Consider the following 14,881-nt stretch of genomic DNA (forward strand, 5'->3'; position numbering starts at 1 on the left):
CAGTCTCCTGGATGGGATGCCCAGATTCCCCACTAGTGTTGGGCTAATGAGGCAGCGGGTGCAGCCAGAGTCTATTAAGGCTTTCACCTTCACAGCTTCGGGCATGGGGGGGATTAATATAGTCACTGTTTTGAAGATGGGTGTGATGCGTCCACTTACCAGGGGTTCGCCTTCCGAGCTGTCATCTGAGGCATCCACCATCCCTGTGGTGTAGGCTGGAGTTCTTTCCCCTTGGTGAGCAGAGGTGGGGGTTTCTGCAATTTCCATCATTTTCATGGCTGTTTCTTTTGGCTTAGATGAATACCCTCTGGGTTTGTTGATTGGGGATCTGTCTGGGTTGTGCTGGGGGGCCTTTGAGCGGCATTCTACAGCTCGATGCCCTTCTCTTCCGCACTTGAAACACCCCATCTGCTTCTTGGCTGTATCCGATGATTTCACCGGTTGGTGTGTCAGCTCAGGCGGGGGGCGGCTCCATTGTTTTCCTCGGCGATGCCTCTTCAATATGTCGATCTCTGCTTCCTCTGCCAAGACGTACCATTCCTCAAGTCGATGTGGGTCTCCTCGGGGCAGGCAAGCATCATATAGATCATAGTTTAGTCCGTCTTTGAAACGGCCAAGGAGGATGTCTTCTGGCCAATTCAGTTTGCTGGCAATGGCTCGGAATTCTTGTGTATACTCAGCCACTGGGCGTTTGCCCTGCCTCATCGTTGTTATTCTTTCACGGGCTTTGCGATCAGCCAGGGGGTCTTCAAATCGTCTTCTCAACGAGGACATGAAACGGTTGAAGTTACTGAGTTCTGGGGCATTGGAGTCATGCAGGTTCACCACCCAATCTGCAGCTGGTCCATCCAGGGCAGATTGCACGATCCGGATGCGGGCTTTGTCGCTGGGGATGTCCTGCCCATATTCCTCCATGTAGCTGAGGACTTGGGTTAGGAAGAACCCCAAGCGTGTTGGCTCCCCTTTGAATTTCACCTCCAACGGTGGACGTCTTTGAATGGATCGGTGCCTCCATTGTGGGTGGTAGTGTCTTCCGTCCAGATTTCCATCTGTGGTCCGGTAGGGGGTGGGAGCTCCTGGATCAGTAAATGTCCCTGGGGTTGCAGGTTCCACGTCCCCCTCGGTGTCTCTCCCTTTGTGGCTCCAGGAACTGGGGCGGCGTAGGGCTCAGGAATCTCCTCTCCTAGGGAGCTGAGAGTTCTCTTCATCAGGTCAATAGCTCTCTCTAGGATCCAGTCTGAGTACGGCATACAGCTTCCTCCCTCTTCACTTGCGTGCAGGGATTTCTCCATCTCCTGCTTCCATTCTGGTTGCTTGGTCCCCCGTCTCAGGGTCACTTTTCTTGATTCCTTTCCCCACTCGCTTTTCTTTCCAACGCCCATCGACCAGCGAGGCTTGTGGTCCTGTGTCTCCACCACTTCTTCTTCTGAGAAATCTGGCCTCTCGGATCCCAACATCTGGCAAGGTTCCAACTGGGTCAGCGGCTCTCTTTCCAGGGAGTTTTCTCCCTCTCTTGCTTCGTTGTCTGACATGGTAAATTTTTGCAAAATCCCCCGGCAAGGGTCTACCTTCCAGGTGGATTAATTTTGCAAGTCCTGTCTAATGTAAGGACCCACCCCACTTTGCATCTTAAGAAGACAGAACTCTTGGAATAGTTCTTCCAACAGGAATCCTTTATTAAGAGAAAATGGTTGCAGGCATGCTAGACAGGACTTGGGGTCCAAGCTCTCCCATTCAAGGTTTTAAGGGGTTCCCCAGTAGTCCCACCCAATCAACCCCCCTTCCAGTGATAGTTTCAAGTATCACAATTCCACCTCCTTTCTTCTTTCTTCTGTCTGGATGGAGACTTCAGATACTACATGAAAGGCAATTACCCTTCTTTGATATGTTAACGCTTAGAGGTTACAATAAACACACATTCAGCTCTTTGAAGTGTAAAGAAGGAAGTGAGGGCCATAAAGCCCCTTTGCTCTCCCCCTTCTCTCCCTCTTATGGCAGAATCCAGAGAAGGCAGAATTGGGAGTTTCTATATTTGATAATTTAAAGATGAAATATAATTGGATTCTGACAGCAGCTGTCGTAAAGGCAGGCCAGTTGCCAAGTGCCCGAATTGTGATCACGTGACCATGCAGCGGTCGTAAGTGCAAGGATCCCTTGCAAGTCACCTTTTTCAGTGCCGTTGTGACTTCGAACAGGCACTGAACAAGCGGTTGTAAGCCGAGAGCTGCTTGTACTTATGCTCAGGGGATCCAGGCCGCCTTGTGACTGCATGTTATGTGCACCTTTTAATTTGCAGCCGTGCCAAAGACGAAAGCAATAGCAGAGCAAGGGCAAAATTAATGTACCGAGACGTTGAGGATTAAGGGCATTATTTTATTTTTAAATGGTTTTTAAGGTGCTTATTCCATTGAGCTCAGCTCCTAACGGTTTCACATACTTGTGCTTTTCTCTGCAAATTTAAAGTCGATTTACCATTGCCGTCTTCTGGGTTTTTTTTTTTTAAACAACTTATCAATTTAGGCTTAAGAATGGAATTTCTTGGTGGTCTCCCATCCTGGCACCTAACAACTTTGATGTGGTTTCAAGGACTTACTGGACCTCATGTTGTTTTTGAGGTCAGCTGAGGTCCTCACAGGGGTTGCTCTCTTGTTGGGCCCTGGCATTGAAAACCTGCTCTAATTTTGTCGCTTTCGGGGGGGGGGGGTTTCCTCCACCTTCCCCTTCTGTTCTTTAGCATATTGAGAAGTTCATTAGAAAGCAGCTTGAAGGCCTTTGGTTCTAAGAGTTTCTCCCACTGCTTCCTGCTTCCCGTTTCTCCTTGCTTTTAACGTCATCTGCAATTACTGCTAAAATGTCTCTGCAGAGTTTTCCTGCTGAGAAAAGTGTGGAAAAATGTATGAACATACATTGAAAACTAGACATCTATACAGACGTCCTAAATTGCTATTCTGCAACAACAACAAAGAAAAACACGCTATGATATGGAGGCACAAAAGCCTCCTTTTTATAACTGCTCAAAAGCCTCATACAATCTGAGTAGCAGTTTCCCCAAATTAACCTTATTCTTCAGTGAGCTGCAGTTTTGTCATGCACAATAAAATCTGGTGTGTCAGGCTGTGGTCCTGTGCCCCCCCCCCGTGTAACAGAATAATATTGCCTGCACTAAAATGACTTGTCCAAAACAATTTAGGGTAGTAGCTTCTTCAGGTACGCTAATTTCGTTAATGAAGAGAAGGACAAGGGGGGGGCATGAGAGCAGCCTTCCAGTATCTCAGGGGTTGCCCCAAAGAAGAGGGAGTCAAGCTATTCTCCAAAGAGCCTGAAGGCAGGACAAGAAGCAACGGATGGAAACTCATCAAGGAGAGGAGCAACCTGGAACTAAGGAGAAACTTCCTGGCAGTCAGAACAATTAACCAGTGGAACCACCTGCCTCCAGAAGCTGTGGACATTCCAACACTGGAAGTTTTTAAGAAGAGACTGGACAGCCATTTGTCTGAAATGGTGTAGGGTTACCTGCCTGAGCAGGGGGTTGGACTAGATGACCTCCAAGGTCCCTTCCAACTTTATTATTATTGTTGTTGTTGTAGAGACAGTTTGGTGTAGTGCTTCAGGAACCAGGTTAGATACCAGGAAACCATTATTTCTAGTCCATTCTTAGGCATGAAACCATCTGGGTAACTTTGAGCCAGTCTCTCTCTCTCTCTCTCTCTCTCTCTCTCTCTTTCCCTCTCTCTTTCCCTCTCCCTCCCTCCCTCTCTCGCTCTCCCAAAGGAAGGCGAAGGTGAGGCCAAACCAGTTCTGAAAATCTGGCTAAAAAACTGCAAGGACTTCTCCAGGCAGTTGCTATGAATCCAAATTGACGCAAAGGCACACACACAAAATTATTAATTTAATTGGTTTGATTAATACAGCTAGTCCTCAAGATATGAACAAAATTGAATCCAAAATTTCCATCGCTAAGCAAGATAGTTGGCAAGTAATTTTTCCCCCATTTTACAACCTTTTTGCCACTATTAAGGGAATCACTGCAATTGTTAACACAGTTGTTAAGTGAATGTGGCTCCCCATTCTTGTTTGCTTGTCGGAAGGCTGCAAAAAGGGATCACCCCATCCCAGGAGACTGCAGCCGTCATAAATACAAGAGAGTGGCCAAGGGGCCGAATTTTGATCAAGTGACCACAGGGATGCTTACAATGGTCGTAAGTGGGGGAATTGGTCATAAGTCACTATTTGCAGTGCTAGTGTAACTTTGAATGGTAAATAAACGAATGGTTGTAAGTCAAGGACTACCTGTGTGTTGCTTAGGGTTGTGTGTTCCAGGTGTGATGGGAAGCGGTATGCTGAGGCAGTGTGCTATAATGGTTAAAATGCTGGGCTAGGGAGATCCAGATTCGCATTCTCCCACCCCAGGGATTGTGGGAAAGCGAGAGACGAAAGTGGGTTGAAGGGAAGATGTTCAGATGTGAGAGAAAGGCTGTCAAAAGAAATTTTGCCTTAATTTACACACTCTGAGTTTACAAATTTATTCTTAAAATTTTTAAGATTCTGTATTTACCCCCAGAACAGCTTTAACAATATCCTAAAATCTGTATCATTTTTTTACTTCCTAGGTACCTGATATATGTGGCTTGAAAAGAATCTTAAAAATTGACCCGAGATTGATGGGTGATTTATTTATTGTATCAGGTTATGGACCACTCGCTTTGCCAAAAACAAACCAACATTCCCTAAAACCAGAAGCAATCAATAAGGGGGGAGTAACTCTCTATTGGGCAGGCCACATTCTCTTTTTGATATTCTGGTCACAAGCATTGTCTAGTATTTGTGGGCCAATCTCACAACATTGCATCTGACAAGCAGGCACCCAATTTTAGCAGAGGTCTAAAATATACATGGGAAGGCAATCGGTCAGCAACCTTTCTGTGCCCATCTCCAGACCACTTTACAGGTGGGTTATTAGGATACTCCAATCAAGGTTACCAATGCCCAAATAACAGTTGGAAGGGACCTTGGAGTTCATCTAGTCCAACCCCCTGCTCAGGCAGGAAACCCTATACCATTTCAGACAAATGGCCGTCCAGTCTCTTCTTAAAAACTTCCAGTGTTGGAGCATTCACCGCTTCTGGAGGCAGGTTGTTCCACTGGTTAATTGTTCTCCCTGTCAGGAAGTTTCTCCTTAGTTCCAGGTTGCTTCTCTCCTTGATTAGTTTCCACCCGTTGCTTCCTCTTGTCCTGCCTTCATTAAGTCTTCATTAAGTGTGCCTGCATGTGACACACATTGCTATTTCTAAACAACCACAATGTTTATGATGGCTTTTTGTTTGATGTATGCTTCATTAAGCTTTTCATAGCCTTTTAAAAATTAATTTTATTTCTCTTACTAACTTTCATTTTTTCCCTTTGACTGCCCAACTGCTCAACATTTTCATTTTGAGTGAAAACGCGAGATAAATAGCTCATCTAGTAAAATATAATGAATTCATTCTTGTAGGTGATGGGATGTAGTAATAGAGTGTTTATCAAAGTAACAATTTTAAATCTTTCTGCCATAAATAAATTTTTCCTCTCATTGAGCCAGTCTGGAGGCAGGTGGTTCTACAGGTTAATTGTTCTCACTGTCAGGAAATTTCTCCTTAGTTCCAGGTTGCTTCTCTCCTTGGTTAGTTTCCATCCGTTGCTTCTTGTCCTGCCTTCAGGGGCTTTGGAGAACAGCTTGACTCTCTCTTCTTTGGGGCAGCCCCTGAGATACTGGAAGGCTGCTATCCTGTCCCCCCTCGTCCTTCTCTTCCTTAAACTAGACATCCCCAATTCCAGCAGCCGTTCCTTGTATGTTTTAGCCTCCAATCCCCTGATCCTCTTTAATCTTTGACTTATGTCCACAACTGAGCCCAAAATTTCTGTTGCTAAGCGAAACATTTGTGAAGTGAATTTTCCCCATTTTACGACCATTTTTGCCACAGTTGTCAAGTGAATCACTGCAGTTGTTAAGTTAGTAAAACAGTTGTTAAGTGAATCTGGCCTCTCTCCCCCCCCATTGGCTTTCCTTCTCAGGAGGTTGCAAAAGGGGATCACGTGACCCTGGGACGCTGCGACCGTCATAAATATGAGTCAGTTGCCAAGCGTCCGAATTTTGATCACGTGACCCCGGGGATGCTGCAGATGCTCCATAAGTATGAAAAAAAGGGTGATAAGTCACTTTTTTCACTGCCGTTGTAACTTTGAACGGTCGTTAAATGACCCGTAGTAATTTGGGAGCTGCGTAGCCTGTCGACATTTGCTCATTTTGTGTTGCGTTCCTCTTTAAGATACCACTGAAAGCCACTCACTGGCCTAGGCTGAGAGCAAAACTATCCTTGTTTTAATAAAGGAAGGCGGAAGGAACCGGTTTGGCTATAAAAGTCAGCCAGTGTGAAACAGAATCGGCCTGCAGGGTACAGGGACCTCAAACTGGCCAACATTGTGGACGTTAACTTGGTTTTTTTGTGTTCCTCTTAGAGGATCTCTGACTTGGAAGAAGAGAATGTCCTCCTGAAGGAAGAAAAAGAGATGCTAAACAACAAAATCTTGGGTCACTCAGAAGGTAAGCAGAAGCTAGCAGATGCCTTCATTCGTACTGATCATGAAGTGAAAGTGTTTGTATTTTCTCCCAATATGCGTTTAGGAGTCCTTTCTCCTCGTCTCCACTGTAAATAATAATAATTGTGGTCATTTTCAAACAGGTTGCCTTTTCTCTCTCTCTCTCAAAAATATGGCTTGAAATTTCTCTGTTGAAGGTGGAAGGATTCCAAGTACAAACTGATTTAATCCCTGGAATCAGGAGGTGGGGAGGGAATTGTATGGAATGAAACATTCTATGATAAAAGGATTCTTTGTCTTGAAAACTCTGCGAACCATTTAAAAACAGCCATGTTCAAACCAGGATACATTCAGCGCATTGAGAAAACACTGGGGCAACCCAGTCGAGAATCAGTTTAACGTAAAATTAAGTTAAACATTAACCAAGTGAAAAAGAGTAAAGTAGAGAAATGAAAACAAGTCTGAATTGTAAGCATTCGGTGTTACTTTATTGAAGCATTGTAGTCTGGAAATTGGCTAAGAAATGCATTTCATGGCTGAAACTGTCAGAGGCCTCATTTAGACATCCGTCCGCGCGCCTGACGAAATCAATATTAGTTGAACTTTGGAGTTAATTTGTGCATCTGACGGCAAGGATGTTGAAGTGTTCCCTTCTACCTTAGAGGAAATTTGTGCAGTGTGAAAGTAAATAATGCTGTACGAGCTCTTCCTTGTTTTTAAAAAAAGTAAATGAAAAACAACCACATTAAAAAAAAAGGATGCCTGAGTAACTGGGCATTTTAACTTTTTGTTGGATGAATTTTCTTTTAAAAAATTGCTCTGATTAAAGCTTCTGCTCTGTTTGTGAAGTGGCACAGAAGCATATTTATTAAATTTGTAGGCCACCCATTTCACCAATCAAGCGACTCTGGGTGGCCTATAGATATTCTAAGTCAGGGGTCCCCAACCTTGGCTACTTTAAGACCTGTGGGCTGGGGAATTCTGGGAGTTGAAGTCCACAGGTCTTAAAGTAGCCAAGGTTGGGGACCCCTGCTCTAAGTTATTTATAATGCTAGCAAAGTAGACCATGTGCCCTAGAATGTAAATCTTCAGAAGTTTCCTTTTAAGAGTTTTAACCAGTTTATTTCCATTCTGGACTGCAGTTATTTTACTTAGCGTATGGCCTAGAGCACCTGGATAACAGTCATAAAATTACATAGTAGGAGCACATAATACTGTGGGTACACGTATGATAGAAATGCGTAATCCATTTATAACACAAGAAAATTTTACTTATTCTTGGTTCCAATATAGGCAACTACTAGATAGATGGAAGATGGATTGTAAGGTGGGTTTTCTTAGAGAAGATGAAAATCTTATTAAGCAACTGAAGGATCAAAGACAAACCCACATTAAGAGAATTTATGGGGTTTTAGTTGAATTGGACTCAGAAACGGAACTAATTAAAGATTGTATGATTAGATGGGCGCAGAACTTTGGTGAGCCAGTTTCATTGGACACCTGGGAAACTATTTGGGTGAGAAATGTCAAATTTACTCAAGCACAGAATTTAAGGGAGAATTTTTATAAAATGTTTTATAGATGGCACCTTGATCCACAAAAAATGTCTTATATGTACCCTGACGTACAACCCAAATGCTGGAGATGTGGTTCTAAGGAGGCTTCTTATTATCATATTTGGTGGTCATGCAGAGAGATAAAAGCATTTTGGATCAAAATATGGTGGAATATCCAGAGAATTTTTAGACGGAGGGTAAAATTCACTCCGCAATTATTTTTGTTAGGTATTGTTACAGATTGTGATACAAAGGAGGTTGTATTGATGTTAAACTTGATCACAGCCGCGAGGCTGTTAGTTGGACAATATTGGAAGAAGGAATCTTTGCCTACATTGCAGGAATGGTTTTTTAAAGTAGCTTATTTGGCGGAAATGGCAAAGATTTCGGCTTTCTTAAAGCAACAAACGCAAGAGAAGTTTCTTGCTATTTGGGATAAATGGATAAAATTTATACAATTTAGATTGGGTATACAAAAATATCATATAGCTTTTTCATAAGTTTTATTTTCATATATATTATAGACATCTTTTTTATATATATAAATATAAAGTTTTTATTTTAATTCTTATCTTTATTTTTTTAAGCCTATATTCTGCTCTGGGAAGCTCAGAGGGGGGAAGGGAGGGTTTTGGGGAGGGGTTTGGGATGGGGTTTTTTTTTTATATATATGTATTGTTTAATTTTTCTTTTTTGTATATGTTGTTCTTTGTTTTGTATTGTTTTTGTTTTTTCTGTAAAATTTATAAAACTTTTAATAAAAAAAAAAAAAAAAAAAAGAAATGCGTAATCCATTTTGTAAGGTGTGAGGAACTCGCTGGATTTGAAGAACTCAGTGGACTGCAGTGAGCATTCCCAATGGACAGGCTGCCTGGGTAAAAGCTAAATCCACAGGCTACTCTCCAGATTGGAGAGGGCCATCCGCTCTTTTCTGTGATCCTCAAGATTCTTTCTTATTTTTTTATAAGATGAATTTGCCAAAAATGCACTTGAAGAAAACCTGATGAAGAAGGAGCTTGACGAGGAGAGAGTCCGTTACCAGCACCTTGTGCAGGAATATTCGAGGCTGGAGCAGAGATACGACAATCTCAGTGAGGAGATGGCGCTCATCAAGGTAACGGGAAAGGGCCTTTATCCCGAGGTCACAATGAGATGCCCAGAGATGGTGTTCTGACTGTCAGTTAGCAATAGCAACAACATTTAGGTTTATAGATTGCCCCTTAGTGCTGTACAGCCCTCCCTGGGTGGTTTACAGAGTCAGCCTATTTGCCCCCAACAATCCAGGTCCTCATTTTATCAACCTTGGAAGGATGGAAGGCCAAGTCAACCCTGAGCTGGTCAGGATCGAACTCCAGGCTGTGGGCAGAGTTTGCCTGCAATGCTGCATTTTAACTACTGCGCCACCTGGGCTCTATTGATGTTGTAGCTGTGGCCTGTTTGCAGTTTTTAGGGCTAGTACTAATATTTAGTCCCAAGTGATCGTCTATGTTCTTCTGCGCTTTGATTCAGTTGAATGGAAGAGAACCCGCTTCTGAAATTCCTTTCGGAGGATAGGATTGGATCAGTGGAATCATAATGAGTGGAACAGGATGCTAATTAATTATTTTTACTCCATCCTTGTGTTCTGAACTTACGATTCTTATGTTATTGAACTTAATGCATCACAAGTTGTGTGTGCTAAGCTTTTTGTAGATCAGTTAATATTGGCAGCAGGGTTGTGTAAATGATTTTACAATCTAAGCCAGTGGCCATTTATGCTTTATAATATTGGGTTTACGCTTTAAGACCTGTGGACTTCAACTCCCAGAATTCCCGAGCCAGTATGGCTGGCTGGGGAACTCTGGGAGTTGGTCCACAAATCTTGAAGTTGACAAAGTTAGACACTCCTGCTTTATATGATCTAACCCTAATGGCTGTGGACTGGCCAATCATCTTGGTTTGGTTGGCTTGGCTAATCAACATGTTGCTTTCGTCTGCTCCACAAGAGTCCTGGCCAACAGCCAGGGCGGTTCATCTGCCCTTGTGACAGCACAGTTGAACTCCAAGGCCATATCTGAGCCTCTTCTAATGGTGAGACAATCACCATGGCCTCTACCAGAACTTCTATTTGGTCTCCCATTTTCCCCTTGGAGACGGCCAAGTGCCTCAGCAAATGTCTGGTGATTACCTCTTCCTTCTCATTCGTGTACTGTCTCCATACAGAAGTCTCAAGCACATCCTTTGCCTCCAGCCTTATGCTGGGTGCCAGGTTTTTTGTTTTTTTTTTTTAATGGGAGTGCAACCGTTGCTGCTGGGTGGTGGTAGGGTAGCTTCATCCCTTTCTACAATTCCCAGAGAGCTTTTTCTGGGTACATTCATAGAAATGATCTTCCCAAAGTCTCCGTTTCCAAATTTGGTGAAGAAATGTAAAAGGTCATTTGGGCTGAGCTCTAATTTAGATTTTAATTACACACATGGTCCACATGAGGAATATGAGCAGTGTGTGGACAAGAGGCTTCATGCCTTCATCCTCTGCTGCTATAAATACACTTGAACCATCTCCCAGATACAGTAAATTAAGCATCCTAAAGACCGACACTCTGTTTATTGCTTGAGGCCTCCTTGGTCACAGTTTCATCCGGTGTGATGCTTGGATGGTGACAGGAGGCCCACGTGGAATACAAGCGTCAGCATGTCCTCTGATGTGGGTTTTGTGCATCAGCCAAGTAAGCTCTCATCAGCCTACTGTAATGTTAACGTTGTTGTTTCCTTAAAAAAATAATACAACTCCTGCCATTATTTCTAAGCAGAAACGGTCACGATCTCAAGAGAGGTCAACTCGACAATTGTTTTTTGGTGGTTTTTTTTTGCACCTGATGTACCAGCTGAGTCAATCTAATACAGTTTCCCTCTTTGGATAGCAAAGCCCAGGGCACAGAAGGAACCCCTCAAACCAAAGCAGCTTGGAATCGGATTCCAACTACCCATCCATTTCTACATCTGAAATAGGAGACACGGAAGATGCGATACAGCAGATAGAGGTATGGAATTGGAAGTAAAGGAAGATTTTTTTTTCTGCGGAGGCAAAGTAAATGTGTTTGCTGTCCATGTTATCTCTGGTGACCTCTCTCTGGGCTGAATTACAAGCCCCCCTCCCCATTCTCAGCCAGCATGGCCAAGATGGGGCGGTAAGGAAATCTAATTTAAATTCAACAATGGTGATTTGAAAGTGCCGTTATTAAGCTATAGGACTGAAGAGAATATAAAATCCTGGAGCAGAAGCCTTACAACCTCAGCTTTATATTGAGAGGATCCTTTCTGGTTTTATTTTTTTTAATTAGCCAATTACGGAGGATTTCTGTTTAAACGAATGCTTTCCCCAGAGATTTAGGACTGTACATAGAGCACAATGAGCAATAATGTTTTAAAATTAGGACCAGCATTTGCTAGAGATATATTTACGTAGATTTGCTTTCCAAAGAGTTATAGGTTCCTTCCTTGCAATCTTTACATACAAGGCATTCAAGTGTCAAATTCCAATATATTTTAAAAAGCTTCTACATTTCATGTTGCACACACAAAGCTTGCGTGAGTTAAAATTACTTAAACTAGAGTTCTTCCGTGTTTTAGTTCTCTTTTCAAACCTGGCCTTGAAACGGTGAAATTCTGCATTGCAGTTTGGTTAGGATCCCATTGTAACCCACTTAATTAATGAATATGGCCACCCATCTCTTATACAGCATTGTTTTAAAACAGAATGAAAGCACAACCAATAATGAAAAACATAAATAACATAACATGGTATAAAATAGCAGCTGAGAATAATTACATCGCCTCAAAATCAATATAACCAAAAAGCCAGCTCATCCATACTCCCAGCGCCTCAGGATTGATGCCTTATGTTTTTGATGCCTTGTGTAATCCCAGCTGAGTTGGGGCAAATTTGACTTGGGGGGGGGAAGGATGTCCCAAAGGGTGGGTGTCAGAGCAGAAAAGACGTTCCTCCTGTCCCACTAAATCAGGGGTCTCCAAATTTTAACACTTGTGTTAAAATTAACTCCCAGAATTCCTCAGCCAGCCAAGTTTGGATCCCTGCAGTAGATCTTTGTTTTTCAGCTTTGGCAACTATAAGATGTGTGGACCTCAACTCCCAGAATCCCCCAGCCTATATGGCTGGCTGGGGAATTCTGGGAGTTGAAGTCCAGAAATCCTAAAGTTGAATATCGCACCGGATGGTGCTCTCTTGAGGACAGAACCCAGAGCATGTCTCTCCTGCCAGACCTCATGGTCCTGAGAGTAACTTTGCCCCAAGCCATGCGTGACACATGAAGCCTTTTCTTACATACATGATGCTCTTGCTAAGGTCTTGTATCTCTTTTGCAACTTGGGTGTGTAGGAGCCCCATTTAAATTTATTCCTATACATGGGAGACCACAAGAGTTGTGGAGGATAAAAGCAGATGTTTGGAAGCGTTCTCCATATTGGAAATGTTCTTAGTCCAGGGGTAGGCAACCTTAGTCCAGGGGAGAGGTTTCCAAGCTGAGCTATGCTGGCTCAGGAATTCTGGGAGTTGAAGTCCATGAGTCATAAAGCGACTTAGGCCTAGGCCAGGGGTAGGCAACCTTGGCTCTTTTATGACTCGTGGACTTCAATTCCCAGAATTCCTGAGCCAGCATGGGGAACTAAGGCCACTTCATGACTTGCATACTTCAATTCCCATAATTCCTCAGCCAGCATGGAGGAACTATGGCCCCCTCATGACTGGTGGACTTCAACTCCCAGAATTCCTGAGCCAGCCTGGCTCAGCTTGGAAATCTCTCCCTTTCCCCTCAGCATGGCTGGCTCAGGAATTCTGGGAGTTGAAGTCCACCAGTCATGAGGGGGCCATAGTTCTCCCATGCTGGCTCAGGAATTCTGGGAGTTGAAGTCCATGAGTCATAAAAGAGCCAAGGTGGCCTACCCCTGACCTTGTCACCTGTTTAATTTGCAAAGTGCTTTTCGGACTTCCGTTTAGCCAAAAAGAGTTGAGCTATCTAGATACACAAAAACTGCCTCTTCAAAGATGTGCAGCCATTTTTACTTCAAGTCCTGGTTTCCAAAAGAGAACTGAACTGCATATTCTTTCTCAAATGGGGCCTGCTTATTTGTAGGTGGTTCTCAGTGATTCTCAGCAAAGTGACCCCATTCTTCCAAGTTTCCAGAGAGTTGGGGGTCTTCTCTGCTTCTCTCTACCCTCCTTTCACATTGTTAGCTATTCCTGTTCCTCCGTAGGAAGTGGGCTTGGAGAAGGCAGCCATGGACATGAGTCTCTTCCTGAAACTTCAGAAGAGAGTGCGGGAACTTGAACAGGAGAGAAGAAAGTTGAAGACTCAGCTGGAAAAGAAAGAGAACGAAAGCAAGAAATCTCAGGTAGAGCCAGAACCGATTTTGACTTATCTTAGGCATGTCTGGAAAAAATTAAAATGTTCATTTTTAAGGGTCTACAGATTGAACCCTGTGTTGTAGTGGAAGAAGTCCTGTCCTATATTTAATAACGCTTCTAAAAATTCAAGGAAATGAAACTTTTCTGTTTTGACATTTCAGCGTGTTCCCTCTAGTTCTGAACTCTCCTCCAGGATTACCTGCTGTATGCGGGGAAGGAGAGAGAATTCATAGTGTCACCTGTAGCTATTATAGCACAGTGGTGGTGAACCTATGGCACGCGTGCCAGAGGCGGCACTCAGAGCCCTCTCTGTGGGCACACACACCATTTGTATTTTTTTTTGTATTTAATTTTATTTATATGCCGCCCAATCCCAAAGGACTCAGGGCGGCGTACAGAGTTAAAACAATCATAAAACAATAAAATAATACAGTCATACCGCAAGTCCAATCATATCCCCCCCCCCCCCGGGGACATCAGCCCCAGGCCTGCCGGAACAGGAGAGTTTTAACGGCTTTCTTAAAGGCCGGAAGGGTGGGAGTAGTTCGAACCTCGGGGGGAAGTTGATTCCACCAGGTCGGAGCCACCACAGAAAAGGCCCTTCCCCGAGGGCCCGCCAGCCGACATTGTCTGGCCGACGGGACCCGAAGGAGGCCCAATCTATGGGACCTCACCGGTCTCTGGGAACTGTGCGGCAGAATGCGTTCCTGTAAGTAACCTGGCCCTATGCCATGAAGGGGTTTAAAGGTGATAACCAACACCTTGAATTGCATCCGGAGACCCACAGGAAGCCAGTGCAGCTCGCGGAGGATAGGTGACACGTGGGCGTACCTTGGCGCACCCACAATCGCTCTCGCGGCTGCGTTCTGAACCAACTGCAGCCTCCGAACGCCCTTCAAGGGTAGCCCCATGTAGAGCGCGTTACAGTAATCCAGTCTTGAGGTGACAAGGGCATGAGTGATTGTGAGTAAAGCCTCCCGGCCCAAATAAGGCCGCAACTGGTGCACTAGGCGAACCTGTGCAAATGTCCCCCTGGCCACAGCCGATAGATGTTGTTCCAGATTTAGCTGTGAGTCCAGGAGGACACCCAAGTTGCGTGCCTGCACTGAGGGAGGTAAATTTGCCCCCCCCCAGGACTAAAGATGGACCATCCAGTTGACCTTTGGGAGGCAAGACCCAGAGCCACTCAGTCTTGTCAGGGTTGAGGCTAAGCCTGTTCACCCCCATCCAGACCCTCACATCTTCCAGGCACCGGCACATCACGTCGACTGCTTCACTGAAAGGACACGGGGTGGAGATATATAATTGGGTATCATCCGCGTATTGATGATACCTCACCCCGTGTCGC

The 14,881-nt window shown here is 44.2% G+C and overlaps 1 protein-coding gene across 2 annotated transcripts in view; it reads left to right on the forward strand.

Moving 5' to 3' along the window:
- Window positions 1-6,185: 6,185 nt before the first annotated feature.
- The window catches only part of LOC120317455 (unconventional myosin-Vb-like), a 64,286-nt gene continuing 55,590 nt past the window's right edge, over window positions 6,186-14,881 (forward strand). Inside the window, exons 1-4 of one of the 2 annotated variants that reach the window (XM_039364106.1) lie at window positions 6,186-6,580; window positions 9,101-9,246; window positions 11,033-11,152; window positions 13,383-13,520. In XM_039364106.1, the coding sequence (XP_039220040.1) occupies window positions 6,547-6,580; window positions 9,101-9,246; window positions 11,033-11,152; window positions 13,383-13,520 (438 nt within the window). In that variant the 5' untranslated portion in view covers window positions 6,186-6,546. The remainder of the gene's footprint in view (window positions 6,581-9,100; window positions 9,247-11,032; window positions 11,153-13,382; window positions 13,521-14,881) is intronic. The other variant, XM_039364107.1, reaches the window with a different exon arrangement.

This window comes from Crotalus tigris, unplaced genomic scaffold, assembly GCF_016545835.1.
Source record: "Crotalus tigris isolate CLP2741 ecotype Arizona unplaced genomic scaffold, ASM1654583v1 scf7180000019651.407290, whole genome shotgun sequence".
NCBI lineage: Eukaryota > Metazoa > Chordata > Lepidosauria > Squamata > Viperidae > Crotalus > Crotalus tigris.